The 16,086-nt window shown below is 37.2% G+C and overlaps 1 protein-coding gene across 1 annotated transcript in view; it reads right to left on the bottom strand.

Moving 5' to 3' along the window:
• Positions 1 to 13,060: 13,060 nt before the first annotated feature.
• SH3RF1 (SH3 domain containing ring finger 1) overlaps positions 13,061 to 16,086 on the bottom strand; it is a 74,431-nt gene continuing 71,405 nt past the window's right edge. The window contains exon 11 of the mRNA XM_003205388.4: positions 13,061 to 15,778. Within this exon, the coding sequence (XP_003205436.1) occupies positions 15,610 to 15,778 (169 nt within the window). The 3' untranslated portion in view covers positions 13,061 to 15,609. The remainder of the gene's footprint in view (positions 15,779 to 16,086) is intronic.

Genomic DNA, 16,086 nt, shown 5'->3' with positions numbered 1-16,086 from the left:
TTTTTCCAGACCACCCGAAACCTCTGTGACATTTTCAGTGTGTTCTAAGAGTGAGCTTTATCATTCCAAAATTGGATGGTTTTACACGAGTAGGTGCACTTTTTCAACATATACACAAGTATATGTTTACGTTCCCCTTATTTGCCATGCTTCTGTGAAGCCTTACATCTCAAGCAAAACACACTCAGAACAAAGTTATGAGAGGCTCTGGCAAGTCACTGCTATTTTCAAGCTCTCCTGACCAAACAGGTTTCCCCACAGCAACCCACTGATTTCACACCTGAGCGTGAGGTCTGTGCCGAAGTTCCACCCAGGCATTGAGGAGCTGCATCCCTTCTTTCTGCCCCTCCCAGGGCTGTCACGCAGCACGTTACACATCAAATAAAAACAATTCCCCTCTGCCACACCCGGTCTTAAAAGCAGGTATTCAGGAAGCACTGCAGAGATGACATCTCCTGTGCCTCCAGAAATGTCTTGCCTCCCTCAATATATCAGCTCCACAGTGAGGAATGCAGTGCCAGGGAGCTCATCAGTCTCCTTCACTTCTCCTTTATAGTCTCAACTTTCTGCCTCATCCCTACTCATGTTCGCTACATATTTATATTTGCTGCAAGATAACATCTATGGCAGTGATGCCAAAAATTTATCCTGCAAAAACCTCTTGGGGTATCATTCCAATTGCTGATGAAACGAGTATTTTTGATAAGTATTTATCAGCAAACACAACTGGGTTTCAGTTCATATGCTTACAAAAAATTGCTGTCAGCATTAGAACTAACAGCAAAACGTTCTGAACAGCCAACACTTTCATCACGGTGTGATGCTGAGTTATTCCTACCCTGACCACATCACACTAATCACAACCTCAAGTATAGAATCTCCACGCAGGCTATGGATAACTTAGCATTGTTGCCCACTCTGGTCCTGTAATGCAGCAAAATTCATTTCTGCATCTATTCATATTTAGTGCATTGTATTTACTGTGTCTTCAAGTTTGTTTTGTTGGGAAAAGGGAAGAAACTGGGATGTTGCGAGATGACAAGGAGAAAGGAGCAAAAAGAAAGAAGAGATTAATAAACATGGAGAAAATTGAACTGATGATTTAGACTGAACTCAATAGGACACAAAAGTGAAATGTTTTCATGATTTCCCTTACTATCTACTTAGAAATCTGCAGCATGCATGAATAGGAAGAGACCACAGGCTGTTTGAAGCAGGAAACCAGGAAACTGAAGGCATAATGGCATTAAGCAATTTTTTTTATAGCGTCACCTATTTTGCAGGATTGTTCAGTGTAGGATCATGAAAGTGTTTGCAAGATTAGCACTGATGAGGCACAGATTAATTGAGCAGAGGAATACCTGGTTTAAGGTGGCACATCTACTTACTGACAGAAAGCAGCAAGCCAGGGGACTACGCAGCCATTTCCCCCAGAACTGCAAATAGCTGTGATCCTAACCAGGACTTACACTGGCAGAACTTCAGCTGATGATTTGCCAGCACTGAGTGTTGAACATGGTCCATAATAAATAGCAACTGTGATAGTGATAGCAACAATCACTCATATCTCACAGACTGCTCACCTCCTTTATCTTCACCAGCATTACAGGAAATGTCAAAGACAATATTCTTTACAGCTGTTACCCATTTTACAGCTTGAAACACATATAGTAATACTTGGAAAGCTTTCAAGGAACTCAATTCCTGACATTCAATTTTCTCTATCAGATTGTCCTAAATAAATCTAGTTTCGTATCTCATCTCCTCACAGAAATACGTTGTTGTCATTTCATCCTGTTCATGCATTTCATTAAGCAGCTGAAGACTTCATCTCCTTGTGAGAGATACAGAAGCCTTTGCTGTTGTAGTTCCTTCCAGTGATTGAGCATTAGAGTAGTAAAGCATAATAATACCCAATCAGCTGGCTTAATGAGGTAGAAAGTAGGTTATTAAAGATGAGAAGAGCTATTTTTAGATGACTGCTGACACCATTTTTTAATTTATCTATTATAGTGAATATTTTCCTTCAAAAACAAAAAACAAAAACCCAAATGTAAGCAATTAGCATAATCCTTGGCAAGAATTAACCTATTGCTCACTCTAGACCATACCAGATGAAGTGATGGCTGTTTATATAAAACGCATACCTTATTTCAACAGTTTTAATCACTTCTCATAGGTATGGATTTTCAAGAGCACAGTTCATTACAAAATTCTGCTAGAAGTCCAACATGTTCTTCTAGCTTCCAATGACCACCCCTGCCCAGCCACACAATTGATGTGTGGCTTACAGAAGCCTGTAGATGGCAAAAACTACTGTCCTGAAATCCCAAAAGGAAATGTTATGAAGTACATATATGTATAGTTACTCATTTTATAGAAAATATTAAATATTAACTGCAAAGGGGAAAAAAAAGAGTAACTTAGAAGATGAGTCTAGAAGGTATGAATTTACCACACTATGATTATTACTGGCTGTGAAAACGTGATGCAGAGTTGATGCACCTGCAGGGTGCTACAGGAATCTGAGTTATTTTTCCAGAACAGAACAATTTCACTTATGTATTTTAAGTACTTTTTTGTTTTTATCCTTGCTTGCCTAAACTTTCTCTATAAGGTTTTGTACTGTTTTTATACTGTACATGCAGAATATAGTGTATTCCACAAATGACAATGATAAGATTATCCCCAGCCTTCTGTGGATAAACTCTTTGCCAGAGCTCAACTCTCCTCATCATCCAGTTTCTTGACATCATTTTCTTTATTATTGAACACAGGAAATGTTTCCCCCTGCCCATCCTATTTCTTTCAACAGACACAACATTCAAATACTACTGCTTGAACAGAGAAAAATTTTTTTTTTAGGGAACTACATGTTTGCAAAAAGAAAAGTTCTGAAGAGCACTGAAAATTACACAGAAAAAAAATCATGAATAACGTGCATCTTCAGGAAAAAAAAGGAAAAAAGAAAAAAAGCACATTTCTCCGTGTTTTAATTTATTTTCTTAAGAAAACTTAAAATCACATAATTACTTAGCTGAAATAATGCACATTCTGAGAAAAATCAAGCTAGCGTTTCTCTACTGACTGTCTCAGTTTAGCTGCTGTGCTAGAGAAGATGCATAAGCAATGACCAGATGTTTATCAGAGACCCTGCTATCTCCCAAAACCAGATAGCTGGCTTCTCCCAGCTTATTCTCTGCAACAAGACTTTTTATGATGTGTCTGCAGCTCCAACCAACCTTAACTGGAACAGTGAAAGTTCATTGCTTTCTATCTTTACTTCCCTCTTCCTACTAGGCAGAAGGAAAAAGAACATTTCCCTTTTCCTGTTCTACAGGAAAATGAAGCAGTTATTCATCATCCACAATCTCTTTTTTTTTTTCCCCCATAATATTGCCTACAGACTGAAGATTTTCAAGCAAAATTGCCTAAATCGGGATTGACTACCACTGCACCATACAACTCTGCATCATCCATTTCCACTCGGATCACAATTATTTTAGGCATTCTGTATACAAGCGGGTAACATTTCTGCAGTGTGCAATGTTTACATAGCAGAACTCATTCCTGTTTACTTTAACAAATCATTGTTCAATTTGAGAATGCCTTTCGCAAACAATTATTCTGCTCTAATAGCAACAAGTCACACATTTGCTTTGCAGACACCTCACTGAAGTACTCCTGTCAACATCAGTTGTCTGTCATGTGCTCTAAAATGTTTTCAAAAAAAAATATGGCATGCCATCTGGCTCCTGTATGCTCATTAAATCCATTGCAATATGAAGGTTTAAGAAAGCTAACATCACATGATAATAACCACCACTTACAAATATATGATAAAAACAAGAAAACAAGAAAACAGAAGAAATTTCAATTTCTTACAGCTCTGAATATAAAAACCATTTTAGAGAACAAAGCAGGATAGCAGCTCTGATTCCCAGAAGCTTGCGGTCCAATTTTACTTTCCCAGTGAAATGAAGAAGGAAGAATAGTTAGCAGAGGAATGGGAAGCAAAAGCTCTTTAGGTTGCTAATGGGAGGGGTGCAATTCAGAGGACGTGTTACAAGTTTTGTTAAGATCTGCTAAACCACTTAATGTTCTTCCCCTCTGAGCGTTCTCCCACCTTTAATTGAGGTGAATGGTTGTCAGCTCCCTTATTGTCACAGACCTGGGAAAAGATCTCAGTGTACAGGGCTGCATTTTTTGCTTGTTTGTTTTGAAGAAGCACTTTTAGGATTTAATGTAGAAATAGAAATGCAACTGAAAAAATCCTGAATCACCAGATATAGGCCTTAAGCCCCATTTGGAAAGGTATTTATCTTTTATAAAGAAAGTAAGTGATTTTTTTTTTCATAGGAAACAAAAATAAATTCATTAGTGAAGAGTAAGAGAATTTCCAAAAAAATAACTTTATGTTTTCTGTGATTTTTGAAGTAAGATTTATCCTATTTACTAAACATTTCTCGACTTCCATTTTCTGGAAGAAACATGTTCTTAAAAAAAAAAGAACTTTTCTAGTAATGTATATCTAGATTGAACTGCTGTTAAATATGTATAAATAAATGATCTGCTAAATATGTGTTAGGCAACTCTATTTATGACATTTTGGTACACTGCCTGATAAGAATGATGCAAGAAAGAAGAACAAGCTGAGAATCTGCCAGAAACAGCCTGGGGAACACAGGAAAGCACAGCAGAAAACCAAATGGGCCAAGAAGGGAAAAATCAGAAAAGCTTCACCCAATACACAGCAGGACACCACTCTTGAAAAACATGTGGGCACAGTGGGTAGATTTTCCCTGTTTTGAGAGCTGTGTTGACTGACCTTATACAGCCTCTCTGCATTTTCCCCAACTCAGTGCATGCTTATTTTTAGCAGCAGAACTCTGCACAGTGTTTTTATAACCCATTTTGGCTGCAGTGCTACATCCAGTTGCAACATCCTTCATATCTCTAACCAACCTAAGCTGCCTATTTTGTTAAGCAGTTGGAGAAAAAAAGACAGACTGAGAAATAAATAAGGCAGTGATCGCCATTATTTAGCTGTAAAAGGAAGCCTTTTGCTGCAAAGCTTCTGTACCTGGACACTCAGAAATTATAACAAAGACAAGTCAGATAATAGATGTGGGGGGAGCTCGCAGGCAAATAAAACTGCTGCCATGCTCTTGTGCTTTGCCATCTGGAACTTCACAACACAGCAGGAGGTTCCAAAACAAGATTCTTGGAAGTTAATAAATCTGTTATGCTGACAGGAAGGTCATTCTGTTTCTGATAAGACAGTCTGCTCCCTGAGGGATGAGAAAACCCATGTATGTGGAATTAGCATGCAATGTCTGTGCTAGCAAATTTATGTTAAAGAGACACAAGGCATTGCTGGGTTCCTGATGAACATCTCCAGGCAAAGCAGCCATGAAGAGATTCATTTTATGATGAAACGGATATGCTGGGAAGAGCAGGACATAGTTAGGTATTCCACCTGTGGAAACTCAAAAAGCAGCATAAATTTGAAGATCTTTACACCAGCTGAGAAATCACAACTGTCACCGATACTAACCATTTATGTGTATTTTATCAGTCTAGTAAAGTATTAGTTCATTTTTTCTGCCAAAAATAAAAACACACGGGATACTATTCTCCCCAACAGTATCTGCATCCCAACTATTTCCAAACTTGGGAGTATTACACTCATGGGACTGAAAAATGGAAAACACAAAGCCCAGTTCAACCATCTGACAAAAGCTCTCTTACTGTAACATTACACTTTGTCCTTCCTATGTCTCTAAATATAATCATTTTGTAAATAAGATATTTTTTTTCCCAGCAGAGATATGCATTACACAAAGTATAAACAAGTAGACAAAATAATACCTAAGCAGAACTCTGCATGGATCACAGCTTTACTCTATAGCCCTGTTTCCTGTAATTACTACAATTTATTGTGCTACAGCATGATTCAGTTCTTTCAGAAAAGCACTCACATTAGCACAGAAATGTTGAGGTAAAACAACTAGAGCCATACAAATACTAAAGGCATAATATTCATCCATGTAGCTTCCTTTTGAGAACAAAGTGTTGCAATGCTACAGGTCCTAATTTCATTTTATAGCATCATTTGAAAGGCAGCTCTCTTTGGCAGATACAGGCTGCACATCTGTAATAATTTCCATACCTTTAGCGCATTACGTAAGCATAAATCTTTTAGTTAGTAAGGTGTGCAGCCATTCAATTTCTAGGTACAGCCATTTTGTCAGATTATTTCCAACCCTTCCTGCAGCTGATACCAAGCACCGGTACCAGTACCAAACCCAGAATTACTGCTGTCCCTTGCTGAAGAACAATTCCAGTTCTTTGTTAGGTCTTCTTCCCTCTGTGCCCCCCATAAGTTCACTCGTAAGGTGAGGAATTATTTGTCTCAATCTTTCTTTTCCCCAAACCCAATGATCTTCCTTCTAAAAAGTACAAAAAAAGGACTGAAGAAAAGCACATACATCCAGCTCAGTGGACATATTGAATGTGACAAGCCATAATCTGCTCCTAAAACACAGAAGATAGAAGCTGTTATGAAATAAGCCAGATTTTGGTTACTCTGAAATTAAGGAGCTTCCCACATCTACTCTAGAAAAAGGCCTTCCTCTGCCACCTCTACACGTTCAAGTTATCAGCATACACAATATTCAACTTCTCCACAGTAAGCAGTTCTCTCAGGCACCTCAGGCATTCTTCCTGCCACCAGAACCAAAGCTGTATACCTATACTACAAATGCCTGAGCCAATGTCTAGCTGAAATCTAGCAGTTCATTGCTTTCCTCCCTAAGAAAGCATTTGCACTCTTAATTTCTAACTCTGCGCCTACAAAACTTCTCATCATACACATGAGCAGTTTTCCAGCACTAGTGGTAGAGAAGACTTCACATGACTAACATGGGACGTGTAGAAACAGATCAAATTTATCATCAGCATTGCTAAGATTTCTTGGAACAAGTCTCAATCCATGTGCTGAGCTGCTTGATTACGGCACTGAAGGCCTTTGCTCCAAACTTGCTTTCTGTGGAGACACTCTACTCTTAATGTTTATGTCGCAGATCCAGTTGGACAAGTCTTTGGGTCTGAAAACCCAGTTGGAGAAGCCTCTGGGGTCATCTGCTTAAGTGTAGTCCAATATCCAATACATCACTTAAGTCTCTGACTGAGCAGAGCTCACAAATACCCAAAACTGCCAATGGAATCAGTGCAGCTTTAATGTGCACACCAAAGGATTACAGCAAATGCAGTCATAGTGACTAATGCATAATGTGGGAGGAAGGGAGAAAGTATTCTGGGCCAACTCAGTGAACCGTGACCATTACATCTCAAACAGGAAAAGAGAAAAAATTCCCTGAGTTATCCAAAGTGCTGTACTTTCCCTTCAGATCTAAGTATTAAAGCACCCAAGAAATCGATTACAGGTTTGAAATGTCTATTATATTTATTTTTGCTGGTTCACAGGTGTATAAATAACATCCATTTGTACATAATGTTGGTTTTGTTTATTATTATTATTATTCCCTAGAATCAGATGCTTCACACTGCAACACTATTTCTGGGATGGTCCAAACAGAAACAAATTGATTCAGCAAAACACCTCTACATATATTTAACTTTTAAAATCATGCTAAATTCATTCCTGTTCTGTAAAGTGCATAATAATTTTGTTTGCTTTTTTTGTTCCAATGAATCCAAAGCACTTAATCTTTTATGACAAAAAGGCCTAGGAAGTTAAGAGAAAAGGACGTGTGAGAGAGGTGGCTGGGCACAACATCAGGCTACTTTGCAATTAGCTGTTAGACATACTAGCTTTAATTACAAAAAAAAAAAAAAGTAATTTAGAGTTAGAAGCAAGAAATTGCATTTGTGCCTTAGGGACCTCTTTTATATTTGGAATCAGTACTTCTGCATACAATATCTGTTCCCAAAATATTATACTGTGTTACAGCACAAAAGATAGCACAAGCCAGCTATAAGCTATTGTAAATTCATCAATAGAGCTTTTTAATTGCAAGATGACATACTAGTTATCTGTTTATTTTACAATGGCTGACACACTGACTTTTATGAAGAAACATCAACCAGAAGTGAACTAGAATCCAGTACTTGCCCTTTGCAAAAATTACTTCAATTTTCAACTATTTCCTTGGAAATGTTGCTTTTGATTTTAAAACAAAAAAAAACATGCAGATAAAACGCGGACTGACCTTCAGACTTGCACACAACTAGGAAGAGACCCAGCTTCTTTCTGCCAGTGTTGTCTGATGTTAAAGTTCAAAAAGCTCAGTACAAGTTCATTAATTTTTCTCTAAATTAATTCCTGTACTTGGCAGAAGATACCTTTTGTTCTGATGGACTTAGCTATTACTCAAAAACAGGGCTGTAGTGTAATCAAATCACAGCTGTGTGAGCATGCTTTATTACTATCAGCTATGAGAGTGCAATACTTCACAGTTAAAAGCAAACTTGTTACATAGATCAGCAAAAGCAGGAAGACAGCAGATGGAAAAATTCCCACATCATCTCGTTCATCAGTAATGAGCTTTGGCTGAGTGTACACAACAAAGGTTTGCCAACATAAATACACTATGGTGTGAGGACAGACACAACCTGCCAACTGATCTTTTTTTCACCAGCACAACCTCTGCAGAGATGCAACTGCTCTGGAAGCAGAGAGTTTTCATGGCTTGGTTTAGCCATCCAAGGATGCTATGAGCTCCACCACCAATGCAACCTAGCCTATGCCAGCACTTGGGGAATTAAGGCAGGGGCCTCACTAAGAGGAAGATATGACAGTAATCAAGCTCTGTTGTGGCCCTTATATCCCAGACATCCACACACATGGTCATATCCAGTAAGGAACCACACTGCCCTATGGTGGGAGTACTTGAATCATTTACGAAGAGATAGCTTAGAGACAAAAAAAGAAACAATTGTGGTTAAACCAGACAATGTTTCACTGATCTCTTTAATTCCAGGGCTGTTCTCCTCCCACTCATTCCCCACTCACACACTGCTGACGTGCCCATCTTGCCATGCCAAGAGAATTGCAGCAACTTTCCCAAACTCAAAACTGCTCTTTAAGCCCAGCTGGATCCTGTGCTGCAGGAACAGTCGAGGAATGTTACCTACAGAAATTTATATTTTAATATTTAAATTTTCTTGGACTCCATGATCCTTCCAGGTCCCTTTCAAGTATTTTACACATACATTAATACTACATCAAATGAGAGAAAAATTACAAGAGTACTCTTGTTTTTTGTGGATATTGCCAAATCTTATTAGGATTTGATATGAGGTCAACATTGATTTCCTTATCAAGGAATATTCTGCATCTGAACAGGTAGAAATCAGTATTTTCCGGCATTTTCTTAAGCAAAACTATAGCAGGCCTCCACATAGAAATGTGGTTGTGGCATAAACAACTGGGTCAGTAACAGACAGAAAACAGACACCACATCAGTCTTGCTCTCCTCTTACTTACTGGAGACATTCTCAAAAAAGGCACTCCAGCTTTTTAAGAGTTATGCCTAGTCTTTGGCAAAGACCACCTACTCAGTGTTAAGGAATATGCCCTTGGTGTGAGAATACTGAACACACAGCCAGAGTGAGGACCCTCTTTTTTAAATTATTTTTACAAAGAGTTTTAAAACATTCATCTATTTCTATGTTTTCTCATCCTTCCTGAAAAGTCTGACCTTCACACAGATGAGCATTATTAAATTTCATTACGTAGGGAAAAAAAATAATCATGTATATTAGATGCAAATTGTTATATGCAAATAATTTCAGTGATACGCAGGACAATAGTTATTTGTGTACTGCTAACTTAGAAGTTGGACAGAGGAAAGCTTTTACAATGGAGCAGAAAACCAGCAGATTTTCCTGATCTGCATGCATTCAGAAGTCACACTGAGATTGACTACCAGAGTGGGGAAAACTTCTTTGAACTGTAAACTTTTAAGAGCTAGCATTCTTCAACTTATTGAGAAGTTCAACCAGCTGAAATAAGATATTTGACCTAGGTCACATCCCTTCTGTGGAAAACAATGTCAGTGACCACTTTAAAGTCATTCAGTTGCTGACTCATCTTTCTCTTCCAAGCATTCACAGACATACCATGAGAAAATACAGCACGAGCTAACCACAAAAGATTCTGGGGCTAGCAGCTGTCTGCAAACCAAATCCTGCTCTGTAATTGTGGATCTGAAAATTTATAATTTGACTGAAAAGTAACCAATCTCCTATGCTTTACAGAGCAGCTAGATGGCCTCATCTTTGATCTAGTGCCTTTTCCTTATTAGCGGGACAGCCAGTTTTTGAGAAAAGAATAACACAGCCCTAGTAGCTCTTATTTTCCAAGTATGACAAACAACAAAGCTCGGTTTCTTTTCAGATATAGTCATTTCTTCAGGGAAGATATTTTCCTTGACTATTTAACAGCAGGGGGCATATTCAGTGTATGCCAGCAAAATCTAACGAAATCAATGAAGTAGCACTGATTTGCAGTAATTTGAGAGTACAACCATATATTTCAGTGCCAAAGAATTTGGATGTTTTAAAGGCTTATGCAGCCTTCCTTTCTGGGAAGTGTTTGTAGAGGGTGGGGGTAGGGGGCCTGAAGCAGGAGGAATCAAAGTCCACTTGATTTGTGGAATGGGGTTCCATCTAAGACAGCAGGGACAGTAAACACCTGCACAGATATTTTAAAACCCTGACATTCTCCTTTCTGCCTTTGTAATACAGTGTATTTTTTTCTTTCTGTGTCCAGTTTCTACTTCTTGGTCTGTACACGCTGTTCCCAGCACTCTGAAATTAAAATGTAGCTACAATTTAAGCACATCTCCTGAATTGGTTTTGATTTAACAGATGCAGACATTTGAAGGCCTTTGGGTTCTGTGTGCCATATAAACAGGACCATAATACAGGCACTTAAGTTGGTTGCAGAGTGCAGCTGAGTACTGTTCATTTAAATGTGCTAAGAGGAATTTTTACAAGCTAATTATAACTGTAAGTAATTGAAATCTGGGGCTAATGTTATTGCGTTTAAGTTGCCTTTATCCATTGAGTAGGAACAGCAGAGAAGAAATGAAAACAGGCTCAGCATCACAGACCTCACAAGATCTGGAACTGTCAGTTTGGCAAATGAAAAAACTGAGGTTCAAAATACGAGCCCTCAGGTTTTTAAGAACAGCTGCTAACTCCATGGGTCTCAACAAGTTTGTCTTCTAGAAAGTAAGAGGAATTTGGATAACACTGTGAAGTATGACTTCATCATATCCATACCATTTCCAAAGGCAAATATCAGTATACCAATATAGATTGCATCATAAGCAAACACTACCACTGATGATTAGCGACAAGCTGTGACTCCTCTTGTGTCTTTTGTGGCCAGATTTTTTATTTATTCATTTTTTTTTTAAACTTTAGTCAGTACTCAGTGTAATACATATACTCAAAGCACTAAAAGAGTGCTTTTTGTATAATTGAGGAATACAGATACCTAGTTTGGGATTTCAGAAACGTTTTGACAAGAGAACAGTTATGCAGTTCAGGCCAATGTCAGCTTTAGACATAGGCAAACAAATACAAGCTTACGAGACTGTGCAAAGATCAAGGGATGCATTTTCACTCTTAAACTTTCAAGTGCCTCTTAATTCCTTTCACAGAGCTGGATTCTGATAACAGAAGTCATACCACAAACAAGTCAGGGAAGATGCAGGTGCCACATACAGGTCTTCAAACTCCTTCCTCACGCTTAATGTCTGGGTCCTCATCTTCCACCATCACCGTTCTCAGCTCTTATTCTTTTATATAACTGTATTTCGCGTACACCAGCTGATAAATTATTAAATCATTCAAAAGAAAGATGACACTGGTTTTGCTCAAGCCAAGCTTCACACAGTTTAAGATTCACCATTAACTGGCTAACACAACGGAGGAAAAAAGCACTTCACAGTGATTTGAGATGTACGTGTATTTGAGAATCATGGTAAAGAATCCCCAAAAGATGGGTGCATTGGCATGTCCTATAAAAACAGCACTAATGTACAAATATGGATGAGATACCATACTGTCACAGTTTTTAAAAATAAAGGTTTCTAAATAGACAAATGGATTCTTCTGTTTCGTTAAAGTCAACATGCACCTTAGAACACTCTTGTTTAAAGCTACTGGACAGAGCTATCCAGTCAAAACATTTTGCCAGCTCTATCAAAAAAGCTAGGATGCTCAGAAGCCACGTTCTTGAGTCTGTGCAAAGCTACTGGCATCACTATTTTAAAGCAGAGATAACAAATTGAGAGCGAATAAGATTGCAGGCACCTCTGGCAATCCAAGTGTTGAACACGTTAGAATTACTCAGTAAGTACAACACAAAAGCAAAACAACAATAAAATCCCTCACACCCAAAGAAATGGTTTTACTTCTTACCATGATTTTATGCGTTTTTTTTTTTTCTCCTATGGATACACTGATGCCTGATCACAATTCTGGAGGGAAAAAAAAAAAGCTGTTACTCAATAATCTCTATTCTCCATTTCTGGCAATGCTGTCTCCTCTTGGCTTCACTCCCAAATACCCCATATATTTGTTCCCCCATCAGCTACACGTAGACAGGTGAACTCATTTGAATGAAGAAGGTCTAGTTAGGCTTTACTGTTCAACTGCAAACTTCTTTAGGGGGAAGGAGCCTCTTACCACCCAACACTTCTGCCCTCAGAGAAAGTCACTGTAGCTGCTTTAACCTTAGAGCTGGGGACTCTCCTTCAACATCCACACTACACTAGACACTTCATCCTCTAGGGAAAGCACTTCTTAACTCCTCTGTGCCTGATATAACAAGACCTACAGCAAATGAGTCAGTCATGATGAGACTGAGATGGAAGTTACCTACATGTTCTGAAGTTGCCTGCAGAAATAAGGAAATGGAAAAGATCAGTTCTCTTTACAATTTTTGCATAATATTCATCATTCCAAGCTTCCAACATTATGGAATCTGAAGACTTCTTCTATGAGCAGAAATATTCTCCTATAAATTCTAAAATTAAGTTCTGGTAATTTTATTGTCAAATTCTGTACAAGAAATTGATGTTCAGTGTTTGCATACACATTTTGATTTAGACGTTTGCTAAGAAAATATTTATTACGATTGGAAGTTTAACATAGTAAATCGAACACTTAACATTCACTGAACTTCAAACATAGATATAAAATACCTTACAAAATTTTTTTGTATGGAATTACACAAAGCAAATGCACAGGTTTGTCTGTTTCGACACTGAATTAATCCCAAGCCAATACCAAAAAAATAACTCCTAAAAGATCACAAAAAAGGCAGGATAACTGCATTTTGTCATTGCACTGCTATGTAATAAGCCCTTTCTACAAACATTTATTGTTCAAAAAATCAAAACCGTATTCCATCTAACAGAACTATTGGATTAACAGCTGATTTTTTACTGACTTTACACCATGAAAATCTATTAACAGAGGTAACTTAGTCGCTTAGTTTAAAATATGGAGAGCAGAAATAGAAAAATTAACCTTTAGTAGTCTTTAATATAAAATGCACTACATTTTTCAAAATAAGAATATTATGACACACTAGTGCCAATTTATGCTGACAAAAGCTGATATCAGCTCCTTTCTAACTAAAAATTTGTTTCACAAAACCTTTATATATTACATGAATATTCAAGTAAACTATTTAAAAATATTAAAAAGCACAAAAACTGAATTATACAGTGTTTCAGAGAGATAGTTAATTTGGGAATGCTGTCATGTTCAACTACATATATTTATAGATATATATATTTTCTTATTTTTAAGACCATCACAATGATACTACATGATAATGGCAAAGAATCCTTGTCATTAACATTTGATATTTTTCAACATATAGCTTCAAAAAAAAAATAAAGTAAGGATTTCACACATTGCTGTTTATTTGTTCATTGCTTTCTATATACTGTGTGATACTGAATCACACTACTGGCTTCCCTTTGTAAAGTGCCAAGTAACAGCCAAATTACATCAAATTTTACTGGAGATGACGGTGCTCAGTATCTTGCAAAAAATCACAATTGAACTTCAACAACCAAAAAATGAAAGTGTCAAATCTCTAACAGAACCCTCAAAGACTAACATTTTTCTTGCAGGCTGCATTCTTTATATCCATCAGCTGCAAGGAAATAAAATATTTTATTAATGATTCAAACACTGGACACCTTCTCTGGTTGAAAGTGAGCTGATCACTAGTTTTGGTCAAGTGGCTTTTGGGAAACTTTCAGAACAAAATAACCCAGTAACAGGTAATTGAAAAGGAAAATGCGAATCGTGCACAGCTATTTTACTGCAAGAATTGAGTAACACATGCAAGACAAAGAAAAGGTCAGAACATACCAAAGTAGAAATGGTTAAGACGTTAGTAAAATTTTCCCAGTGTTTCATACAGCCTTTACATTAACACGAGTGTATCACTTACCACCACTATTGCTCAGACACTGTAAAACATCTTTTGGCCATGCACATCAGTTTGAGAAGAAAACAGCAAATTATACTTCTTAGGCATTTTTAGACAGTAAGTACAACTTATAATTTTATTTTCATATTCAGTCTTATCAAACAGGTGTTTTCAAGACATTATTCTTCTAAGTACCGGACTTTAACATTCCCTCCAATTTTGTTGGATCCTGAGCACAAAATGCCAAAAAAAAAAAAAAAAAAGGCCAAATATACAAAGCTAAGCTTTGTTCAAACAGCCCAGTTATTACAAAATCAGAAGGTATAGGGAAATTGTCATTGACGCTCTTAAATTTCTTCCTTCCTTCCTAACCTTGAGATTACTCTAACCTTGGCATGGTTGAATTTCAATCATTTGTTCACATACATCTTTGCCTCCTGGAAACATTACTCCACTTGTGTGATTTATGAAGGAGTAGAACTAGACTGAAGAACACCACTGACTTTTTTTTTTTCCTCCATTCAAAGAACAAAACACATTTTTCCCCCACTTGGCAAATTCTATTTGACGTCACATCACCACCATTCAATATTAACTCATAAAACAAGAGACTTACTCCACTGTTAAACACCGCAGGGGAAAGATGTCCAGAGGATAAATGGCAGGCTCTTTATCAGATATAATTGCTTGCTCATAAGGAGAGAATCCAGCTTCCCCTTAGCTATTCTTTCATAAATTAATAATTTGTTAAAATCATAGTCACAAGATTTTTAACTATTACACAAAATTCAAGTTTAAAAAAAAAAAAACAACAATAAATTAGTTACAGCCTTGTAAACAATTGTTCATTTATGTAACATACATGGGGAAAAAAGTTCTTCTATATAATAAATCAGACAGTACAAGGCACACATCACACTCAAGAATCAAAAGTGATAAAACCAGCAGATGCCTTCATCTTCTTTGTTTGCTGGTGTAATTGTGCTATAGACACTGTAAAAATATGTATATTTTACATTACAGTCATTTGAAAACATTTCATGACTGTGCTTTTTCCGATAAAATACTTGTGCTACTTTACAGTACGGAGTGATTTGAAGCTTTTGGAATCAATTCTCTCAAACGTTCTCTACAAAGCTGCCAGGGAAAAGGCCAGTTTTTCCATTTCGTTGCAGAGTGCCTTTGAACCAGCCATCCTCACGTTTTTTATGTACAAATACAATGTCACCTTCTTTAAGTTCAAGTTCTGCTTCACTCTGAGGAGGATAGGATACCACCACTCTGTACCTGTTTGATAGGGGAAAAAAACCCAAAATTTAGTTGTTTTTTTTTTAAACCAGTGCTTTTAATATACCCCTATGCATGTTCAAACTTAACAAGAAACTGTCTAAAACCGTTAAGTATACCTTGGACAGAAAATAATAATACTGTAATGAATTTAAGTTAAAAGTATGCATCTCCTATCATGATTTTATTTAAATTATGACTCCTGTAAAAATAAACAAAAAAGGTAAGGAACAGGAGAAAACTGTAAGCACATTTTTGAAGATAAGTTTGAGACTCTTCCAGTAGAACAATTCAACTATAATCAAAGC

The sequence above is a fragment of the Meleagris gallopavo genome, chromosome 4 (genome assembly GCF_000146605.3).
Source record: "Meleagris gallopavo isolate NT-WF06-2002-E0010 breed Aviagen turkey brand Nicholas breeding stock chromosome 4, Turkey_5.1, whole genome shotgun sequence".
Classification (NCBI taxonomy): domain Eukaryota; kingdom Metazoa; phylum Chordata; class Aves; order Galliformes; family Phasianidae; genus Meleagris; species Meleagris gallopavo.
Note: the sequence above shows the minus strand (reverse complement) of the source record. Positions and strands in the feature narration are given on the sequence as shown.